The sequence below is a fragment of the Staurois parvus genome, unplaced genomic scaffold (genome assembly GCF_062004578.1).
Source record: "Staurois parvus isolate SC_StPar_1 unplaced genomic scaffold, SC_StPar_1.0 ptg000068l, whole genome shotgun sequence".
Lineage (NCBI taxonomy): Eukaryota > Metazoa > Chordata > Amphibia > Anura > Ranidae > Staurois > Staurois parvus.
In genome coordinates, this window is record NW_028317864.1 from 5,978,410 (window position 1) to 6,002,325 (window position 23,916).

Below are 23,916 nucleotides of genomic sequence, written 5' to 3' on the forward strand. Positions count from 1 at the left end.
TACAAGCTGTGATACCTGCCAAAGGGAGCAGTACAAGATATTAACTCTGCAGGGTGCCCAAACTTTTGCAGACGCCATTTTTTTGTTTTCTGTTATTTTGAAAGTGTAAATGATGGAAATAAAATCTATTTTTTGTTGACATATTATAAGAATGTCTAATCTGTAATTTGATGCCTTTTGGAGATTTTTCCATCTTTCCTTGGCTTCTTTATGCACATTAATACAAATTTTTAGCTGGGGTGCCCAAACTTTCGATCCCCACTGTATATATATATATTTATTGAAATATATTTTGAACCAGCGGGTGTAAACAGACTTGTGCAGGGGCGGACTGACAACTCATGGGGCCCCCGGGCAATAGGGGATCATGGGGCCCCTGTGTCCTTGCCCAAACTCAAAAAAGCCTATGAAAAAGGTACCAGGGGCATCTCATGGGGCCCCCTACTGATCCCGGGCCCTCGGGCAGTGCCCGAGTTTCCAAATGGTCAGTCCGCCCCTGGACTTGTGTCCTTATACACCTGCCTACCTCTAATCTGATCCAGTCCACAAGGAAAAAAAAATGGAAGTTTGGAGGGCAGTTGGGTGTAAATGGACAACACAGTGTTTACACCCAGCCAAACATAGAGCAGAGTGGGTTCTGTCTGTGTCCGCTCTGCATTAACTGAGTGGATACAGACCTATCATCCATCCGCTCTGCTCTGATCAGCAGGAGATAAACGGACAGATCTAAATGGAGCCCACCCCATGTGAAAGGGATGGGATACAGTGGATTTAGTATTTTCCGGGTTTCTGACCTGGGGAAAGTCCACAGATCAGTAGTTGTGAATTGCCTCTCACTTTCTATTGTGCCTGCTTATTTTAGTGATGTTTCTAGAGGCATGTACAAAAGAACATTTGTTGAGGGAGGAGAGGAAACAAAACCACAATGTTCTTAATTATTATTTGAAAGAAAGTGTCCCCTGCAACCTTTTTAATATGCATGCTCTTTGCTTCTTCCTGCCAGCAAGCCATGAGCTATCCTAGTGCACATTTTAATGAACACTGGCAATGGTTTTCTTTTTTCTTTTTTCTTTTTTTTTTTGTATAGCACTGTTTCTGGAGCACCTTTTGGCTGGTCATACACTGTACAATTTTCTGTCCAATTTCCTTTAGATTTACCTACAACTATGTACTGCAAGGGCCTGCCTACTTGGATACAACTGAAAATGTTGTATAGGTTTGACCTCGTATTATATGGTTTTTGATCAATCTAAAGCAAAATTCTCAAGAAAATTGTATAATGTATGGTCAGCCTTAGTCTATAAACTCGCCCTCCAGAGGATTTACCCCTCTTCCTGACCAGGCCATTGTTTTGCGTTATTTAACTGACAATTACGCGGTCATGCAACGCTGCATCCAAATGAAACTTATGTCCTTTTTTCCCGCAAATAGAGCTTTCTTTTGGTGGTATTTGATTGCCTGTGCGTTTTAAATTTTTTGCGCTATAAACAAAAATGACCAACAATTGAATCAAAAAAAACAAAACTATTTTTTACTTTTTGCTGTCCAGTAAAAAATTGTAAAAAGTAAACTTTCGTCATAGATTTAGGCCAAAATGTATTCTACATCTTTGCTTTGCTACATTTTTTTAACATATAAAAAAAAGTTGTTTTAACATATATTTTTACATATATTTGTAAATGCATTCCAAAAATGTAGATTTGTATTTTTAAAGACATACAGTATATTTGAAATGTATTTTAAAAAATGTTTTTCAGATATTTTGTAATAAAAACACATTTCAACATGCAATATTATATATATATATATATATATATATATATATATATATATATATGTATATATATATATATATATTTTGTTTAATATTCTTCCAAAATATATTGCCATATATTTGAAATGCTACAATTTTGGCCATATTAAATATATTTCCAATATATTTTTTTCTATGTGGGTATAGCTGTGCTGGGGGGGGGGGGGTTCTCAGAACTGCTAGAGAACTGACCAATGCTGTGCTCTCATGCCTAGTGTAGTCAATTTTTAATAGGAAAGCAGAGGGTCTGGCAAGAACATCACTGATTTCAGACAAAGAGAACAGGATACTTTTCATACAATACTTGGTAAAGCAGGAGTTTGCAATATTATTATATTACTTCAAGAATATGTAAACCCAACATTTCAAAGGAGCATCAGTGGAAGAAATAGAGAAGGTGAAATGTCATAGGAAGACCATAGAAGAATCTCCAGTTCTACCACAATGTAGCATTGGACGTGTAGCACAAGTATTCCGACAAGTCCAGGGGTAAATGATTCAGGAGTCAAATATTTGGTAGATAGGAGCACAGACCAGTTCCCTGTACAGTTTCATAGGTGAACATTGCCATCTGTTGCTGGTTGATGGGTAGATGGTGTGAAGGAGCTCCAAAGTTTGCTACCAATGGTCGAATATCAAATGATTTTTTATTTAATAAAGGATACAAGTTGAGCTTTTGGCTGAGAAATTTAATAGTTTGCCATGTCTCCAGAGGCAATTTCTCTCCCCAAATCGTCTCCTATTTGCCCATATATGAATGCCTACTTGCAATGACATTGTGTTCAGTGCTTTATAAATAACAGATATCATCATCTATGTGCAAGCAGCCCTCGAGGACAATACCCTCAAAGGGCGTGGATTTGGAACAGATTAGTTTCTTATGACCTTCGTTCAAAAATCTACTATTGTATGACCAGATTCAGTTTATTTGTGGTCAGAGTTGTGCTGAAGTTTGTGTTTGGTTTGTCTAGCAGGTTTCCATAGGGACTGCAGACAATAGGGAAGAGATCTCTGTATCCTCTAATGTTGGTGCATCTGTGTAGCCATGAATACCGCATGATGTCTCACCCCCGAGGCTCTGGCTCTGCTGTTATTTTGGTATCTCAATCTAGCACATCCACCTGTGAGATTTCAAGCAATCATATTTGTATTTAATGAGCTGCCAGAGCAGAGATGTGACTATTGTTTTAGATAATATAGTTCTGTCCAAAAACACCCAAAATCCTCTCTTTAAAAATACTCTTCTTGGTTTTAGTGAACCCTACCTGGTATCTACACCATCTAAAGTAATGAGTGCTGAAGTGTAGCATTTTGTGGTGGTGGAACATACTTAGGTGTTTTTAGGTACTTTGGTATTCGTCAATTCAATCCATGTGCCCCTATGGAGGCCCCTTGGATCTATAGAGTGCAAAGCAACAAGGGTACAAAACTGCAGCCTTACATCTGCTTAGGTGACACTTTGTTCACCCACGGGAATGAGGAGTAGATTCCCCGAAGGTCATCTACCATGATTGAAGTCCAGCTCTATGATTGAGCGCTGACACAATCCTGCCAGCTGCTCTTTGATCCCTCTATTGCTGCTTATCACTGATCTTGGCTTGTGACCCCGATGTGGACTCTGTCTTGTGACCCCGCTGTGGACCCTGTCTTGTGACCCCCGATGCGGACCCTGTCTTGTGACCCCCGATGCGGACCCTGTCTTGTGACCCCCGATGCGGACCCTGTCTTGTGACCCCCGATGCGGACCCTGTCTTGTGACCCCCGATGTGGACCCTGTCTTGTGATATGGACAGCTTGACTCCTCTTTCACCAAGAACTGTGCCTAGCCTGAAGTTTCCGGCCACTGGTCTCCACTCTTTATAGGTTGGGCTATTTTGCTTCTGAAGATTGAGCCACTTTTTGGGGGAACCAACTGTTTCTACTGAACTCAAGCGGTGCACACCATATACCTTTGCTGGCTTACCTGCTGGATGAGTTTCTATTTTGAATGCACATTTTTATTGTGCTTCTGGTGAGTGCATTAGGAGGAAGAATTGTCACATTCACCCACCACTTGATGTCACGTTTATTTACAATTTCTGGACACTATATATAGAGATTGATTGCTAATATTACATTGATAATTATGCACTGATTATTTGCTCACGCAAGTCACCCTTTTTATGTCATATATCATTTTTTTTCCATGTTATTTATGTTATTCACTATAGCACTGCACTTCCTTTCTATTTGAAGTCCAACTCTAGCTTGGACAGAGAGGGGTAAAGTCATCATCTCAAAAAATGAAAAGGTGAACAGTGTACAAACCCCACTCCCCCCAACCCAACCCCCCCATCCGGTCCCTGCTCTACTTACCACCATGTATGATGAGCAGTCTGTGCCTACACAGCCCATGTAGCAGTCTGGGTTTTGAAATTTCAGCTCTTCTCCCCTATCTGCAGCCCTTCGGGGGGCGGATCAGTGCAATGCTGTGTGCTGGTGTTGACCAATCAGAATTTCTCTGATCTGACCTGGAAGCACTGCAGAAAAAAAGAGGGAGAAAAGCAGGGATTTCAAATCCCTGTAAGGCTACATGGGCTGCATGGGCACGGACTGCTCATTATTCACGGGTAAATTCAGCAGGGACCGGGAGTTGGGTAGGGTGCATAGTGTTAGTCCACCTTTTCATTTTTTCTGAAACGTTGAACTAAACTAACCTTTCAAGTTCAGTTGTCAGCCTTTGTTAAACATATAAAAACAGCTCCAGATGCAATACAAGCATTATCATACAGCACACACTCACCCTGTCACTAATTCTGCGCCAGTGCTCTTCTAGGTTCAATAGTGCCCAATGTCGCTCAACCCACTTTCTCTAACTAAGGAGGCATCAAGGTATAGGCCCCCACCCAGAAGAAATTTATCAGCAAGTGGCACCACATCATTACCAAGAAGAAAAATAGAGTAAGGATGATCTGTGCTGAGCCTGGACACTTGCAGACATTTTTGTACATTTTTTTTGTTATTAGGTGTAAGGTTTTCCAATGGGTGTAGAGACGTTCACTTGCATGCTCTGAAATAGGCTTTGGAACTGGTATATTAAAGTGGAACTTTAGTCAGAAAAGTCCTGCTAGATCACTTGCAGGTATAGCTATATAAAAAAACATTAAAAATAGGTACCTATACTGTGTGTAATACATGGTCTCACCCTGCTCTGCACATGCTCAGTTGCTCTCTATTTTTGGCACTGTGCCTAAAATATAGAGGCACTGCTGGCCAGGGGCCTTCAACAAAATGGCAGCCTCCAGCAAGAAGAAACCAGAGCAATGCTGGAGGCAGTTTACAGCACACAATAATTTTGGTAGCATAGTTATTCATGTAGAATGTATGTTCCTTGCCAAAGAAATTATTTATCTAGTTATGATAGGTAAAGTTCTGCTTTAAACTCCCAAAGAGTGCATTGTTTTCAGTGAGTGAGCTACTCAGACATTCATTATGAGAAGGAGCAGTAAAGCAAAACCATTGTGTAGCACAGCAAAGCAAGAAGTAGAGCCCGGTTATGTAATGAGCAAATATGGCTGTCAACGCGTACAAAATGCACACAGAAGCAAGATTTATTTTAAAATATTATTACACCCTGATTGTATTGGTTAGCACTTCTGCCTGGCAGTATTCGGGTCGCTGGTTCTAATCCCAACCACGGCACCACCTGCCTGGAGTTTGCATGTTCTCCCTGTGCGGGTTTTCTCCGGGTACTCCAGTTTCCTCCCACACTCCAAAGGCATGCTGGTAGGTTAATTGGCCCCTGTCTATATTGGTCCTAGTATGTGTATGTATGAATGTGAGTTAGGGACCTTAGATTGTACGCCCCTTGAGGGTTAGGGACTGATGTGAATGTACAATATATGTATGTAAAAGCGCTGCGTAAATTGAGGGCGCTATATAAGTACCTGAAATAAATAATGAATATTATATCAAGCCAATTTCCATACTGTTAAAAGAAAATGACTGAACGCTGAATTTCACTCCTTGTGTTTATTGCTTGTTTAGGTGTAAGCATCTGTTCATCGGTCGCTATGTATTGGTTGATGTTTATGTGAAAATGTCTTGGTGTCATTGTAAAAACAGTCCCACGTCACCATATTGCCCCTGGCTTTCTTCAGAAAAAGCAGGTTAAAGATCAGGCTGAAGATTTTACGAGCTCCCATGTCAATCTCACTGAATTCCACCACACTGTACACTTTGACAAGGTGTGGAACTATAGATTGTCCCTCTTCCCCAAGTATGTCTAGCTTTCTAGCAACATATCTCCTTTAGTAATTAAATGGTGTATATTTTTGAATTTCTTTTTAAGCTTCAGCTTCTCTGGGGGTTTTGTCTCCTTCTTTCTTGTAGAAATCCAGTTCAGAAACACACCGTGGGTGAGCTACGTGGAACATAGGGGATATCATTGCAGCTCATTTCTGAGGAGACTTTGCTGTGTGATTAGGCTTTTGAAGCATTGAGGATCACAAAAACCTTTGTTCTCAGATATGGTGTATTTATTATTATGTAGTACTGTATAGTTAAATATATACAAACTTTTTTCAAAATTTTGACTTGAAACGGGATTTAAAGAAACAAGTGCATGGAGTATATAAAGATGTGTTTGGAGGCTCCAGTTATAGTCATCTCCTTTTGAAAATGCTACCTGACAGGCTGTCATAGTGATCTATTAGCTTCAGTACTTTCCGAGCCACAAACTCAGATCAGGAGTACTGGAAGAGTGCTACCTTGCTACAGTGAGCCCTGCTTGTGTACAATGTTCCTTTCTCACATAAGAGTTTTAGACTGCTTTGCAGAACTTTCACAACTAATCCATTTAAATCTGGTTGAGGAATGAGGCTGAGTGTTGAGAATCTGGATTTGATCGACTTACACATGCCGTATGTTTAGTGCATGAACATGATCCAGTAATTAGTTTCATGTCAGGCTTCACCCGTTCACAGCGTTCTCAGTAGTGCTGTCATTGTGTTCTTTATGTTCTGCTCATGTCCTCTCCTTGCTGTGATGTAGCAAAACTGTAACCGCAGATTTGAGGGAATAGATTGCCTAGTCTACAATCGACAGAGCTGCTACCTTACTGACAACAAAACAAGGTTCTTGACCTTGTATAATCTGGATTTTGACCGCAACACTCCACAGAAGCTATACCTACTAAAGCTCACCAACGATTTACTAACTGGTAAAACCAATGGCCACTACTGTAGACCTTTCTGCTGCCTTTGATACAGTTGATTCCTCCAAAAGCTCAACTCCTCTTGCCTCCAAGATATTGCTCTGTAATGGTTCTCCTTCTACCTATCTAAGCACTCCACCAGTGCCACCTACAACTCTACGTCTTCTTCCTAATTCCATGTGGTCCCCCATGTCTTGGTCTTCAGATCCCTTTTATGTCATATCTGTGCCTCCTACCCTAGTCACTTCATAACCTCCCATGGCTTCAAATACCATCTCAAATACTCACCCCATGTCAGATCACTTTCTAAAATTAAATTTTCCTAAAACAGAACTCAGAATATCCTCCCTCCCAAAACGTTTCCATCATGATCAATAATACAAAAAGCAGTACCCCCCCTCCCCATGCCAAGGTTCTAGGTGTAATCCTGGACTCCTGACCTGTCCGTTCATTCCCAAATCCAATCATGGTCTGATTCTTGTCAGCCTAACCTCCATACCATTTCCAAAATAAGCCCCTTCTTAACGAGCCACACCACCAAGTTAATTCACGTTCTTGTTATCTCTTTTCCTAACTACTGCAACTCCTCCTCATGGACCTAACCCTACACAGACTATCCCCTGTTTAGTCTATCATGAATGCTGCTGCCAGATATGTCGACTTTACCATCCACTCAGTGGCCCCTGCTTCCTCTCTGCCATTCCCTTCACTGGCTTTAGTTCACCCAAGAAATAAAATTTAAAATGCTAACAATAGTACTGTATGTAAAGCCATCCACAACTCTGCCTCCAGCTACATCACCAGCTTCATCTCGGAATATCACCTCAACCTTCCTTTGCACTCCTCCCAAGACCGCTGGTTCTTTAGCCCCCTTGTCACCTCCTCCCATGCTCGCCTCCAGGACTTCTCCAGAACCTCTCCCATCCTTTGGAACGCTCTACTCCAATTTGTCAGCCTTGTGGTGATCCCTGAAAACTCATCTCTTCAGGAGAGCTTATCCAACCTCTAACAAGTAAACCTTTATTTTCTCATGAACTCATCTCCCCCATAGGTATTTTTGTTTTTAAACGTTTAGTACAGCTTTAAGGGATTTCTTTGGGGACCCCCAGGTCACCAAAACTAGTGTCCCTATTGGAAGATTCCCCCTCTATAACTTTTTGTGGGGAAAACCCCAAATTTAGATTTTCTTTTACGTTCACTTTCAGCCCAGGTGCACACTGATGCGATGCAGAATTCACACTGGTTTCTGTGCACCGCATCACAGTCGCACCCCGTTCCTGCGAACCGCTGCAGGTGTGTATGATAACTTAAGAACACCCAGAAATTGGTTTGCAAAACGTGGTTCGATGTGCAGAATCAGATTCCATGGGTGTGAATACCTATGCGATCTGATTTGGTGCGAAAAAAAAAGGGTCCTGTATTATTTTGGTGCATTGTATGGCTCAAATTGCATCACACAGAAATCACATGTATGTGGTGTGGTTCCTGTGCGAATAACATGCGATGTGCCGCATCTCATCAGTGTGAACTCAGGCTAAATGATAATGGTAAACAACACAAATGGGGTGAATCTCCCTAACAGAGGCAAAGACAGCAATAAAAACTGACAAGTGTTCTAACCCCTCTCCACTCTATCCAGTACTAAACTAAAAAAAAAAAGTTTTGCCTTTAATTATACTTTAAAGCTGGAGCCAGCTTTCAAACAGGCTGCTGGATGGATCCCGACAACATAGTCAGGATCCTCCCAGAGCTTTCAGCGGCTCTGTCAGAATCAGACAACAGTGAGCTAAAGCCCACTGTCTGCTGACATGAGTCACAAGAGAGCAAAACTAAGTGCACCCCTGTGACCTAGAAGAGAAGTATGTCCAACAAAGATTTAGCTGTACTTCTCTTTTAAAGGGTTAGCACAGGGAAATGTGCATGTATTGCAGAGGTGTACTGCATATGTTTTTTCCTTTTTTGCCTTGACATATTCTTTAGTGTTGCAACCAGAAGCTTTTGCTGTAACAATTGGAATTCTGCATTGGTCTGGTCACTGACGTCACTTTGTGAAGATCGGGTGGCCAGGACCACTGGGTTAGTGCCTTGACATTAGTCCCATGCCTTGGAGGTGCACCAATGCAGGATTCTTGTTATTACAGCAAAAACTTTGGCTGTTCAAGGGTCAGGCTATCCAAAAGTGACATATTAGTTATAGTCTGAATCTCCCTCGGGCTCCTTATATGTTCTGGATACTCCAGCAGTGAGATCTCCCCCGCAGACTCTGTTCTTCTGCACCTGGGAGTTATTATTATTATTATACAGGATTTATACAGCGTCAACAGTTTGCTCAGCGCTTTACAATATAACGGGAGACAATACAGTTCAATACAAGAGGGTTAGGAGGGCCCTGCTCCTTGGAGCTTACAATCTAAGAGGGAGGGGCTGGTGGTACAAAAGGTAATAACTGTGGGGGATGGACTGGAAGGATGAATAGAAGATTCCATTATTAGCTGAGGGCAGGATAGGCTTCCCTGAAGAGATAGGTTTTCAGAGATCGCCTAAAAGTGAGTAGAGTAGGCGATAGTCTGATAAATTGGGGTAGAGAGTTCCAGAGGTTGGGGGAAGCTCTGGAGAAGTCCTGGAGACAAGCATAGGAGGAGGAGACAAGGGAGCTAGAGAGTAGGAGGTCTTGTGAGGAGCAGAGAGTACAGTTTGGGTGATATTTGGAGACAAGATCGGTGATGTAATTTGGGGCAGAGTTATAAATGACTTTATATGTTATTGTTAATGTTTTGAATTTGAGAGTTGTGGTTGTTCACAAAGCTGGACAAGTTAGGTGGCGGTCGGGGCCCTTCAGAATTTGCCTGTACATCTGCTCTGTAGTGGCAAGGAGATGTGACCAATCAATTCTCAGTATTGTCATGTAGTTATGTGTCATGCATATTCAGTATGGAAAATGCAGTAACCAATTGCAACCATCAGTCATTTCATAAATCACTCATACAACAGTTAAAGGGAATTTGGCTGTACCATTTATTGCACTTAAAAAGTGGCTTTGCTGGATTGTATTAAATAAGGTCATTGAGCACAGTGGATGAAAGTATTTCCATATTGTTCAATAAGCTAGCACACATGACTCATCTTACGGGCTGTGCGGAGTTCCTCTTTGATTGTGAGGTCCTGCCAGTGTTCAGATTACTCACTGGATGCCAATAACATTGTGATGCGTCAGACGGCCACTCACACAGTTACAATGCGTTTCAGCCTGGGAGTCCACGGAGATCGAACATCAACAAAATGATCTTTGTATGTAAATCCATTTGCTGCCTTCCATCTTATTTAATCCCTTTTACAAATGCTTGCAGTTACCCTTTTCATTTGCCCCTGCTCTGTGAACCAGGTCCAGTGCTCCCACACAAACTCCCCAGGAAGCCTATGGGACTACACGTTCCATGAGTACTTGTGATCATCTTAAAGGGTTACTCCACTTTTGTTGAGGAAAAAAAAAATCAGCTTTGTGTGATCTATGTACATTTCAGGGATTTTACCAAGCTTTCTTGCAGAGTCCCACCTTGTGTTATTCTGAATAAATAGCCGTTTGTCTGTGTCCATGTGCAGTGAATCTGTATATCTGTTTGGGAGTGATTTTTATAATTATCAATAAGTTTCTTATTGAAATTATAAATAAATTGCCACGCTCAAATGTCACAACTCAGAATCTGTCACAACCATATAAGTAATAACATAAATGAGTCCAAATATAGAAATTAATAGTCCCAGTGTTATGAGTCATATAGTAGATCACCACGTGTCTTCAATATAATTAGTGCCTCACCACCAGAAAATGGTAGGACTCTTGGAAACGTCATGACATCATATGTGACGAAACGCATCGGGTGGAGCTTGTGCGTCTGACATCTACACGCTGCTCTCTAAGGGCTCGTTCACACTTGACTGTTTTACCAGCGCTTGCCAAACTCCCCTATAGCGTTTGGCAAGCGTTGGTCCGGCGTTTGCGGAGCGTTTTTTAACGCTCGGCAAACGCCGCATGCGCGGTTTAGCAGCGGTTGGCGAGCGTTAAAAACGCTCCGCAAACACCTATAATGAAGTTTAAATAATGTTACCGCTCTGCAAACGCATCGCAACCGCGCGTTTGCGGAGCGGCACCATAGACTAGAATTGGAGGCTTCGACGCCTCCTGACTCGACCAGAGGCGTCCGTTTTGCCGCGACGCTATGCTAACGCTCCCGTTAGAACAGCACCATGCGCTGCAATGGGCAGAATTGTCAGAGGCGTTTGGGAAGTGGTAAAAACGCTTCCCAAACGCCTCTCTGCCGCCTGCACACAACGCTAGTGTGAACGTAGCCTAACACCAGGAAGTGTACTTGTTCCCGGGACAGGAGAATACTCTGTACACAGTGCTGATTTGTCCACCTGAATGTGAGTGCAGTACTTTATGATGATAAACGTGTTTTATGCGATGGTCTGCCCCTTTGTCTTTCTTTGCATGGCCATACTGAGAGGTAATATCTTGGGATTAAGAATGGGGAGGAATTGAAGGTGATACTTCCATCCAGTACCATGATATAACATCTCTATAAATACTGTATAATAAAATAATAATCTCCCAATTCTGAGGAATGGGGTGGATATATTCTCATGAGTTTGTGACTCTTTTATAAGGGTCCACATGTTCTGGTAAGAGTCCTACCATTTTCTGGTGGTGGAGCACTAGTTATATTGAAGACACGTGGTGATCTACTATATGGCTCATAACACTGGGACTATTCATTTCTACATTTGGACTCATTTATGTTATTACTTATATGGTTGTGACATTTGAGCGTGGCAATTTATTTATAATATTTGTATACAATTGATTGTCTTGCCAGCAGCTATTTTTCCACTTTTTCACTATTTGCGAAGCTTTTTTTTGTTTCTTTAACCTCTTGGCGCCGGCGTCAATGGGCCTTGACACCGAGCGGCCTCACTTTTGCATGCAATTAAGAAAAACATATGTGCTGAGAGTGCGCGCCCTGCGTGTTACCAGCACACATGTCTGGTACTCACGGAAAGGTCCCGATCTCCTCTTGCGATTGGGACCTTTCCCAATCATGTGACCGCTGTGACAGCAACCCTAAAACCCCGCCTGCCACCTGGCTTCTAAAACCCTTACAGGGCCGGGAGGCGCCAAGGGGTTAAGCTTCTGCACTTGAAGAGCTCTAATGAGGAAATTTGCAGGGTCTGCATCCCTTTAGATGTGATTTCCCTTTGGGAGTATCTCACCAAAAAGGAGACTTTTGTTGCAGGGGATCTCCAAAATCGGACTTTCATCTTAGTGCAGACTTCTGGGAAAATTAGCGAGCCAATCATACAAGCAGGAAATAACATTTCTTGGGGGCTTTCTGTACACCACCTGCCTCCAGGTTGCCATATTGCATAGAATTTTACAGAAAATTCCAGCACTGCAGATTGAAAATGAAAGTTACTTTTCGGAAACATTCAACTACAGTATGACATGTATAGCAGTTGTACACTACATACAGTGTGTGTACATATGTATATTTCAGGTACTTATATAGCGCAGTCAATTTACGCAGCGCTTTACATACATATACTGTACATTCACATCAGTCCCTAACCCTCAAGGGGTGTACAATCTAAGGTTCCTAACTCACATTCATACATACACATACTAGGGACAATTTAGACAGGATCCAATTCACCTAGCAGCATGTCTTTGGAGGGTGGGAGGAAACCGGTGTACCCGGAGGAAACCCACTCAGGCACAGGGAGAACATGCAAACTCCAGGCAGGTGGTGCCGTGGTTGGGATTCGAACTTAATATATATATATATTTATTTATTTATTTTTTTTGCTATTTCTTCCCACAAAAGAAGTGGAGTTACCCTTTAAGAACATGTGTACATGCACGTTTTATTATTCAATGACTTGCCGTAACTTTACTCAATAGCAGGTAGGCAGATCATGCTGAGCAAGCACAGCTCAGTTCACATTTCAGCCCAGATCTCATATCCCGTGTGCCGGGATGATTGAACCCCTGTGTGCATGTGTAGTGATGTCACCCTTTGCTGTCCAATGAAGACGGCCACAGCCCGGCACCCAGAAGATGCCGCCGAGGGATGTTGAATTGTTGAAGGAAAGGTAAGTATCAATGATTTTAGAATTATTTTAATATTGGATAACTGAACAGAAATGATTCTGTTTATAGAAGAAACATCTACTATGTGTAGGCACATACATTTATCTTTTATATTTGTAAGAGAACCCTTTATATAACCTTTATAAAGATGTGTGCATGGGCACAGCTATGTTTTCTTGTTTTATATGCTGCTTCAGCTTTCTTGGTAGTAGTGCTGCACAATGGTTGTGCCTTACTGTTCTCCAGTAGGAATGCGCTTGGGTGTGTTCAGATCCCAGCTACATATATAAATGTTCATTGTGTAGGTGCTGCTGCTGAGCAGGGAATGCCCTGGCCACAGTGACAGCTTCCTGGCAGGCTTGCTCATGTGGGTTCTGACTAGGATCCAAATACACCCAAGCTCCTTCTCCATTCACCAAGGGAGTCTGTGGGTCAGGTTGGGTCATCTCTCTGTCACTCTGCTCTCACCTCCTGTCAACATGCTCTTGACATGTGCAGCTTATTGACTGCTTTTGCGGCTTCTCTCTTTCCTAATCGGAGCTTTGCTAGAGGTTGATATCTAGTCATCCTTATTTTTCTGCTTAGCACGTTACTCACCTGGAACAAGCGTGTGTATATCAGTTGCCCTGACATTTAACTGGCTGCCTGTAGGTCAGTTTCAATCGTGTAGCTTTAAGAACAACATTGGCAATTAGCTCCCATGCTTCCTTTAAAAAAATTAAAGAGTTGTGGGAAGGGTTAGAACTCCTGCCAGAATTTTATTGTGGGGTGAGTCCCCTGCTGAGTAGTTTGACCCTCTGTGACACCAGAACTGAAAAATCCAACATCCACAATTTTCAGTTGTCACTGAAACAGGAATAGAAGGGAAACTTCCAATGGGATGCTTGTTCCGTTGACCTCTGTCTAACATGGTATTATCCTCAATTTGCATAGATCTCCTCTGTGGGAAATAAATTGAAGGGAAATTTCCCCAATGGAACAAATACCGCCTGACAAGGGTTTTCTGTTCTATCCAAAACTAAAAGTTTTGGCCTCAGAAATACTTGCCCTCCAAAGGATTTACCCCCCTTCCTGACCAGGCCATTTTCTGCAATATGGCGCTGCTTTAGCTGACAATTGCGCGGTCATGCAATGCTACACCCAAATTAAATGTATGTTCTTTTTTTCCCCACAAATAGAGGTTTTATTTGGGTGGTATTTGATCACCTGTGTGTTTTTTTATTTTTTAATGCTATAAACAAAAAAAGACCGACAATTTTGAAAAAAAAATTTTTTTTACTTTATGCTATAAAACATATCCAGTAAAAAAATGTAAAAATCTAATTTCTTCATACAGTTTAGGCCAAAATGTATTCTGCTACATGTCTTTGCTAAAAAAATATTGTGAAAGTTATAGTATCTACAAATGGCGGAATATATTCTGGAATTTTTTATTTTTTTATACTAGTAATGGCAGCGATCAGCGACTTATAGCGGGACTGCAGTGGGCATTCTGACATTGGGGTGACCTGACTAACTGCCACTGACATCCCATTGACACTAATAGAGTGATCGGTGCTAATACAAAGCACTGACACTGGGCATGAAGGGGTTAACATCTGGGGCGATCAAAGGGTTAACTGTGTGCTGTTTTACTATGTTCGCTGTGTGTGTTTTACTTGGGAAACGTGCAGAGAAATACACAGCAGCATGTTATTGCTGGCAGGGAAGAGACCTCTGTTGTTTACACACAGGTCTCTCCCCTGTCACTGTTTCTCGGTGATCTTCGGGTGGTGGCGGAAAATCTCTGCGCACGCCCCCTTCCCAGGAATGCAAATCACGTATATATACATGACTTTGCGCAGCCCTGCCGCCCTGCAGCAGTATTTTTGCTATAGGGCGGAGGGCAACTGGTTAATATAAACCATGATGTCAATGTTATTAAATGCTTAATGTGTAATCCTGCTCTTGCAGTAATATCATTGTGGATTCTGTAAGTACTGTTCCATTTTCTCTATTATCTTGACAATAAAAGTTGTTTGGATTAAAAAAAAAAAACGCTTAAAATTGTTTCAGTGGTTAACGGACCCAGCCATATTTGCTCTTTACAAATGCAAGCTCTGCTGACTACTTTGCAGTGCAACACAATGGTTGTACATTAATGCTCCTTCACCCAGTGCAAATCTATGAGCTGGCCAACCCACTGAATACAATGCCCACCCTGAGTGGCTGCTACATATATATCCACTGCTGTTAAGAAAGGAAGATCATTACTGACCTACCATACCTTGTTCTGCACTATGTCTCTGTGTGGAGGTGCCCATCTTGGTTGAGGAGCAGGACTTTGCTTCCTTAACTGCTTGCGGACCACGCACTATACAGTGGGGCAAAAAAGTATTTAGTCAGCCACCAATTGTGCAAGTTCTCCCACTTAAAAAGATGAGAGAGGCCTGTAATTGGCATCATAGGTAGACCTCAACTATGAGAGACAAAATGAGAAAAAAAATCCAGACAATCACATTGGCTGATTTGGAAAGAATTTATTTGCAAATTATGGTGGAAATAAGTATTTGGTCAATATCAAAAGTTCATCTCAATACTTTGTTATATATCCTTTGTTGGCAATGACAGAGGTCAAACGTTTCCTGTAAGTCTTCACAAGGTTGGCACACACTGTTTCTGGTATGTTGGCCCATTCCTCCATGCAGATCTCCTCTAGAGCAGTGATGTTTTGGGGCTGTCGCTGGGCAACACGGACTTTCAACTCCCTCCAAAGGTTTTCTATGGGGTTGAGATCTGGAGACTGGCTAGGCCACTCCAGGACCTTGAAATGCTTCTTTCGAAGCCACTCCTTCGTTGCCCGGGCGGTATGTTTGGGATCATTGTCATGTTGGAAGACCCAGCCACGTTTCATCTTCAATGCCCTTGCTGATGGAAGGAGGTTTGCACTCAAAATCTCACGATACATGGCCCCATTCATTCTGTCCTGTACATGGATCAGTCGTCCTGGTCCCTTTGTGGAGAAACAGCCCCAAAGCATGATGTTGCCACCCCCATGCTTCACAGTAGGTATGGTGTTCTTTGGATGCAACTCAGCATTCTCTCTCCTCCAAACACGACGAGTTGTGTTTCTACCAAACAGTTCTATTTTGGTTTCATCTGACATATGACATTCTCCCAATCCTCTTCTGGATCATCCAAATGCTCTCTAGCAAACTTCAGATGGGCCCGGACATGTACTGGCGTAAGCAGGGGGACACGTCTGGCACTGCAGGATCTGAGTCCCTGGCGGCGTAGTGTGTTACTGATGGTAGCCTTTGTTACTTTGCCCCAGCTCTCTGCAGGTCATTCACTAGGTCCCCCCGTGTGGTCCTGGGATTTTTGCTCACCGTTCTTGTGATCATTTTGACCCCACGGGGTGAGATCTTGCGTGGAGCCCCAGATCGAGGGAGATTATCAGTGGTCTTGTATGTCTTCCATTTTCTAATTATTGCTCCCACAGTTGATTTGTTCACACCAAGCTGCTTGCCTATTGCAGATGTAGTCTTCCCAGCCTGGTACAGGTCTACAACTTTGTTTCTGGTGTCCTTCAACAGTTCTTTGGTCTTCACCATAGTGGAGTTTGTAGTGTGACTGTTTGAACTTGTTATCAGTATAAAAGACACCTGTCCACAACCTCAAACAGGTGCCATTGATACAGGTAATGAGTGCAAGACAGAGAAGCCTCTTAAAGAAGAAGGTACAGGTCTGTGAGAGCCAGAAATCTTGCTTGTTTGTCGGTGACCAAATACTTATTTTCCACCATAATTTGCAAATAAATTCTTTCCAAATCAGCCAATGTGATTGTCTGGATTTTTTTTCTCATTTTGTCTCTCATAGTTGAGGTCTACCTATGATGCCAATTACAGGCCTCTCTCATCTTTTTAAGTGGGAGAACTTGCACAATTGGTGGCTGACTAAATACTTTTTTGCCCCACTGTACATATACTGCGACTGTGCTGGCCCACTGTACGTGATACAACATTCCTACCATCCTGACTCTGCTGTCATTCACCACAGCACAAGCTGATCAGCGGGCCCTGGCCAGTGATTTATGGCCAGAACCAGCTGATCGGCAGAGCGAATGACGGAAGAGTGCCCTGTGTTGGTAAACAACCCAGGACTTTCTACAGAAACCAGTGGTGTGTGGAGGGGGGGGGAGGTTTCTCCTTGCAAAGCAGGGAGTAAAAACCAGCTTAGTAAAAACAGCACATACTACAATTAACCCTTTGCCCATTTGATCACTGTGGTGATCAAATATCACCAAAAGAAAGCTTTGTGTGAAAAATATTATATAAATTTAATTCGTGAACAGTATTTCGTGGCCACGATATTGCTCAGTGCTTTGTCTTCAGTGAGCAGAGAGCTGGCAGTTGTCAGCCAAGGGCTCTCTGCTCTGCCCATTCAGCGCTCCCTGGAGAGGCAGGCTGCCCATATGGAAGAAAAATATATTTGAAATATATTTTTGAAATATTCTTCCCAAATATATTGACATATATTTGAAATACTACAATTTGGGCCATATTAAATATATATATATATATATATATATATATATATATATTATATGTTGAAATGCTTTTTTATTACAAAATATATGAAAAATATTTTTAAAAATACATTTCAAATATACTGTATGTCTTTAAAAATACAAATCTACATTTTTGGAATGCATTAATATGTTAAAATTACTTTTTTCTATGTAAAAAAAAATCTGAAGAATATATTTCAAAAATATATATTTTTAAAAACATAACATATAAAAGGGTCATTAACATATATATTTACATATTTGTAAATGCATTCCAAAAATGTAGATATGTATTTTTAAAGACAAACAGTATATTTGAAATGTGATTTTAAAAATATTTTTCATATATTTTGTAATAAAAACGCATTTCAACATACAGTATATATATATATATATATATATATATATATATATATATATTGAATATGGCCAAAATTGTATTTCAAATATATGTCAAATATATTTGGGAAGAATATTTTTAAAATATATTTCAAATATGTTTTTCTTCCATGTGGGTGGGGAGGGGGTGGGAGCGACTGGCTCAGGCTCTGAGAAGCTGAGGCAGCTGCTGGTCAGGAATCTGAGTGGATCCCAACATTAAAGTTGGGATCTCTCTGGAGCCTGGACCAGCTCATTGACACCACCCGACAGTGGACTTTAGCCCACTGTTGACTGAATACAGGTCACAGGCGTATAGAACTAAGTGCACTCCTGTGACCTACAGGAGAAGTATGGTCAAAAGAGCTTTGGCCATACTTCTTTAATGTCACCAGCTCTTCTAATGACAGTGATCTGATAAATGAGGAAGAAACAGGTCTGATTTGCATTGGCGGATTGATCAGTACAGCTGTGCAGAGGGCCATGTTTACCCATTGGCAGCCAACCTGTTCAAATCAATGAGACGCAGATGACTACATGGATCTTCATGCGCATACCTGAGGATACATCTGTGTGGGATGGTTGCACGACTCAGGTCTACTTTCAGTAATATGTATTAGATATTTTATGCCTTAAATTTATATTTTATTTTTGACCTGTTTGTAATAAGTTTTTAGGATCATTTGGACATACCAGTTTTTTTAAGGAACTTTCTTAAAGTAGCGCACGTATTTTTCTTACACTTCTGTATGAAACCCCCATGTGCCTGTCTGAGGCCTCAGTCTCCTTTTCACTGCTTACCGTAAGAGAATGCATATCATCTACATAACGTAGAGATGGATGTAGGGGGTCAGCTCTCCTAATGTAAAACACGTGAAACATACGGTTACGATTACTGTGCTGAGGGCACACATTCTCGGCATGTTTAAGCATGTAATTTACCTTCAATTATTTCATACAGAGCTTGTGTTAAGTTTACATAATAATATTGGAGGAAAGGAAGCACCCGTCCAGCAATTTAATACGCGCTTGTCACGCAAGAAAAATGGAACTTTAATTTTCTCACTTTTGTAACATAAAATTTGTATTTGCACTAGGTGGACATGACGGCTGACTTATAATAGGTTTTATTTAAAATGCTCAGATCCACTTACCTCTTACCTTGAGTGTGGTTTTGTGAAACCTGAAAAATTGCTTTCACAGCAAACTTAACGGTGGTTGATGTTGACCCATAAATAAGGAATTACTACAAAGAGTACAGGTGTTGGCAAATTTTTGGTATCATTCCAACTGCTTGCATGATGACAAACACCGCAGAAATACCAGATATGACTCCTCTGTGCACCCTTCTATACCGGCTTTTCCAAAGGCAACGAGATCCCCAAGATGTGGTCTAAGCTACACCCATGTCCCTAAGCACTACCCGCCAACAACAATACTTTACTAGCCAGTGAAGACCCATTCATTCAACAAGGGCAGTATGTAAATGCAAGGGTTCAAGGCAGAAGTCAGGAAAGCCAAAATCTAACTACATGGCACAGCTGGCCTTAGAGGCATAAAAGAAATGATTCACATGACTCCACCTACTAACCTTATTTATTCTATCCTCCATTGAGGGACAGGGGTGTGGAAATTTTTGAAAAAACTACTTGTCCAGGGACTAATGCAGGCCATATATGGGTCGAATTCCGAACTAATTTTCTTTAGAAAATCGGAAATTTTGTGCGTTTTGTAATTGATGGCACCACCATTGATTTTGAAATTTGACCAACCAAGCCTTCAATTTCACCCCGTGTTTCTACAGAAAAGAATTTTGGTGGCCAAGAATTTTCTTTTCTTTCCAGGTCACAGCTTGTGTTCCTTTCTTTTTCGTTTATATTTCCCCACACGATTCTGCCATCATTGATTCGAAATTCGTTCGTTTTTAAAAACATTTCCAACACGCCGATCACTTAAATTCGATGGTCACGCGAAAATCAGCTGTTTCTGTGACCCACTAATGGTGCAAAATTCAAATGAAAACTCTTAGAAAAGATTTTCGAAAGAAAATTATTTTGTAATTCGACCCATGTATGGCCTGCATAAATCAGTGTCCCAGTCTACTTGTGCCTCATGACAATCTACTTGTCCTGATAAAAAAAACTAACTTTAACCAAAAACGTATTTAAATCTGCTTTAAGTAATGTCTGGGGCTTTTAAAAACAAAAGGGGCTTTATGGCGATGTAAACGTTTAATATTTTTAACATTGCACTGTTTATCTCCTACTCCCCTCCCTGCCTGTCTCCAGCACCACACCCGGGGACTAGCAGGGAGGAAGGTGCTCCTAAGGACAACTCGTTATGTGTATAAAAGACACCTGTCCACAGATTATCTTTCTTGGGCACCACCATGGGCAAGACCAAAGAGCTGTCAAAGGACATCAAGGACAATATTGTAGACCTGCACAAAGCTGGAATGGGCTACAAGACCATCAGCAAGAGGCTTTGTGAGAAGGAGACAACTGTTGGAGCGATTATTTGCAAATGGAAGAAATACAAAAAAACCATCAATCACCCTCGATCTGGAGCTCCATGCAAAATTTCACCCAGAACTACAGATTGTAAATGATCTCAAGGCAGTTAGGACCACAGTTACCAAACAAACCATTGGTAACACAATACGCCACCATGGATTGAAAGCCTGCATCGCCCGCAAGGTCCCCCCCATCAAGAAGGCACATGTACAGGCCTTTTTTAAGTTTGCCAATAAACATCTAAATGATTCAGAGAAAGTGCTTTGGTCAGATGAGACCAAGATTGAGCTCTTTGACATCTCAACTCGCCGTGTTTGGACATCTCAACTCGCCGTGTTTGAAGGAAGAAAAATGTTGACTATGACCCAAAGAACACCATCCCTACAGTCAAGCATGGAGGTGGAAACATTATGCTTTGAGGCTGTTTCTCTGCTAAATGTACAGGATGACTTCGCCACATTAAGGGGCCATGGATGGGCCCATGTATTATAAAACGTTGGATGAGAATCTTCTTCCCTCAGCCAAAACAATGAAGGTGGGTTGTGAATGACAATGACCAAAAACATACCGCCAAGGCAACAAATGAGTGGCTCATAAAGAAGCACATTAAGGTCATGGAGTGGTCTAGCCAATCTCCAGACCTTAATCCTAGAGAAAATGTATGGGAGGAGCTGAAACTTTAAGGTTTCTTGGCTGTCGCTTGACAACTCAAAGATTTAGAGAAGATTTGTAAAGAAGAGTGGACCAAAATCTCTCCTGAGATGTGTGAAAACCTGGTAACCAACTAAAAGAAAGGTCTTACCTCTGTGCTTGCCAACAAGGGTTTCTCCACCATGTACTAAGTCATGTTTTGCTTGGGGATCAAACACTTATTTTACTGAACTGCAACTCAATTTATAACATTTGTATCATGTGTTTCTGGATTTTTGGTTGATATTCTGTCTCTATCATTTAAAATACACCTATGGTAAAAATTATAGATCCTTTATTACTTTGTAAGCTGGCAAACATACAAAATCTGCAGGGGATCAAATAATAATCTCCCCCACTGTATGTATGTATGTGTATATATATATATACACACACATACAGTAACCTGTGGTGACAACCAGGTATTTAGTTTTGACCATCTAACTTGAATTATATGGCTGATTTCTCTAGACTGTTGGTTGCTGTGATGTGATAAACTCATTTGTTTTGTGTTTCCAGAAGTGAGTGGAAAACCCTTAAGATGTTGAAATCATTCTTTTTTTTTTTCCCTACAGATGAAAGTTTATTATAATTAACAATAGCTCCCTTTGTGTTTTTGTTGTAGGAATCTTTCAAAAAAGTACCAGACAAAGAAGAACTCCAAAGAAGAGGAAGAGTCAAAGTGAGTGTCACGTTTTTTGGAGGGGTGGGGAGCGGGCACGGGGTGACACGTGATTGTTCTCTATGTAGGGTGCAGTCGGGGAAGTGCACATGAATTCAAAAGAATGCTGATGTCCTGACTTTTCTCGTTACCTACAAAGAAACTTCCTCTAATATCAATTGTGTGCAATTTTTGATCTAGATGAATAGCCGATAAGAATTTGTCTTTCAGAATCTTGAAATATGCTGATCAGTTGGGTTCTGAATGGTTATTGTGGGTTGTAGCACACCATTTTTATTTGCACTTAATGGTATTTAGGCATTTATTAAACATATTTACAGGTGGCTCTGTTAGTTTTAGTTTTTATAACATGGTTTGCCATAGTTTACAATGTGGGAAAATCAAGATCTACGGCAGGAGTATACAATTTAAATGAGAGTAAAAAACTGTGTGAGCAATGTCACCTTCTCTGTACCTCCAGTTTTATTTCTGTAACTTCCTCACTCTTTTCTTTCACTTCTCATAGCAACACTGCAAGTTATGCTAAACTATTTTTTTTATTGTTGAAGTAGAACTATAGGCAAGACTTTTTCTTTTTTATTTTGGAACGGTATAATGGAGGGTTGTAAGCCCTTTTAGTTTATTTTTTGCTATCTGCATCCTATTGGGGAGATTTACCTGCACATCCTTTTCCATAGCCAAAACAGGAAGTGAGATAAAATCCATGCAAATTAAGAGACTTTCTCGAGAACTCCCAGGTCACTAGAACTAGTGTCCCCATTGGAAAATTTCCCCTCTATTAATTTTCACTTTCAATGGTAAACAGGACAAATAGAGAGGGTGAATCTCCCCCTAACGAAGGCAGAGGTGGCTATAAAAATGCAGTAGGTGTTCTAATCCATCTCCACTCTGTCCCAATCTAGAAAAAAAAATTGTCTTTAGTTTTACTTCCTACAGATTACTTTTATAAAATAATCCTTTCATTTTTACTCTCTTACCAACTCCTGTTGCCTTATAGTAATATTAAAGGCAATTAAAAAAAAAAATCAAAACACAACAAACATGTAATACTTACCTGGTCTGCACAATGGTTTTTGCACAGAGCAGCCCCGATCCTCCTCTTCTCTGGCCCCCCACCGGCGCTCCTGGCCCCTCCCTCCTGCCTAGCTCCCCCCAGAACAAGCAGCTTGCTGTGGGGGCACCTGAGCCAGTGCTCAGCTTGGCCATTCACACACAGAGCCGTGGCTTGGCCCCACCCCCTTTCTCTCCTCATTGGCTCACTGGCTGTAATGTCAGCACTCCCGCCACTGTCTCAACCAGTAAAGAGGAATAGTTCCTAGAGAGCGAGGCTCTCCTGTACATTGCTGGATCGGGATGGGGCTCAGGTAGGTATTTGGGAGGGGGGGCTACTATGCACAGAATGTTTTTTACCTTTGTGCAAAGAATGCACAAAGGTAAAAAAAAACCTTGTGCCTTTACAACCACTTTAAACCCGCCAGCCTACACTTCCCCTCTGTGCACCTCGAAGAGAGATACACAGCCACTGCTGTAAACTCTCACTTCTGTGCATGTGCCGAATTCATTCCTATAGAGAGGCCATCTATCATCGGTATACATAATAGACCGCCTCTTTATAAGAATGAATAGGACAGAAGAACTGGGTCAGCTAGGGGAGTTTGCAGTGGCGTCTGTGCGGCTCCTTATGGGCCTCACAACATACATCTGGCAGGAGTGTGGACAGGTGAATGAAAGACCTTTGGGGATAAGGAGGGGGAGGATGGGGGGAGAAATCTGAATTAAAAAGATAACTATATTAAAGTGAAGGTATACTTTTTAAAGAGACCCTGTCACCAATTTAAAAACTGAAGGTAAATGAATAGAAATATTAAAGTGGAGTTCCAGCTGAAAAAAAAAAAAAAATAAAAAACAGCTACAAAAACCTGTAGCTGTTAACTTTTACAATACAGACACTT

The 23,916-nt window shown here is 41.4% G+C and overlaps 1 protein-coding gene across 18 annotated transcripts in view; it reads left to right on the forward strand.

Annotated features, from left to right (window-relative positions):
• Positions 1-23,916, forward strand: part of FNBP1 (formin binding protein 1) — a 315,711-nt gene that overhangs the window by 85,683 nt on the left and 206,112 nt on the right. For all 18 annotated transcript variants that reach the window (XM_089669062.1, XM_089669051.1, XM_089669049.1 and 15 more), the window contains exon 3: positions 21,908-21,964. In XM_089669062.1, the coding sequence (XP_089525188.1) occupies positions 21,908-21,964 (57 nt within the window). The remainder of the gene's footprint in view (positions 1-21,907; positions 21,965-23,916) is intronic.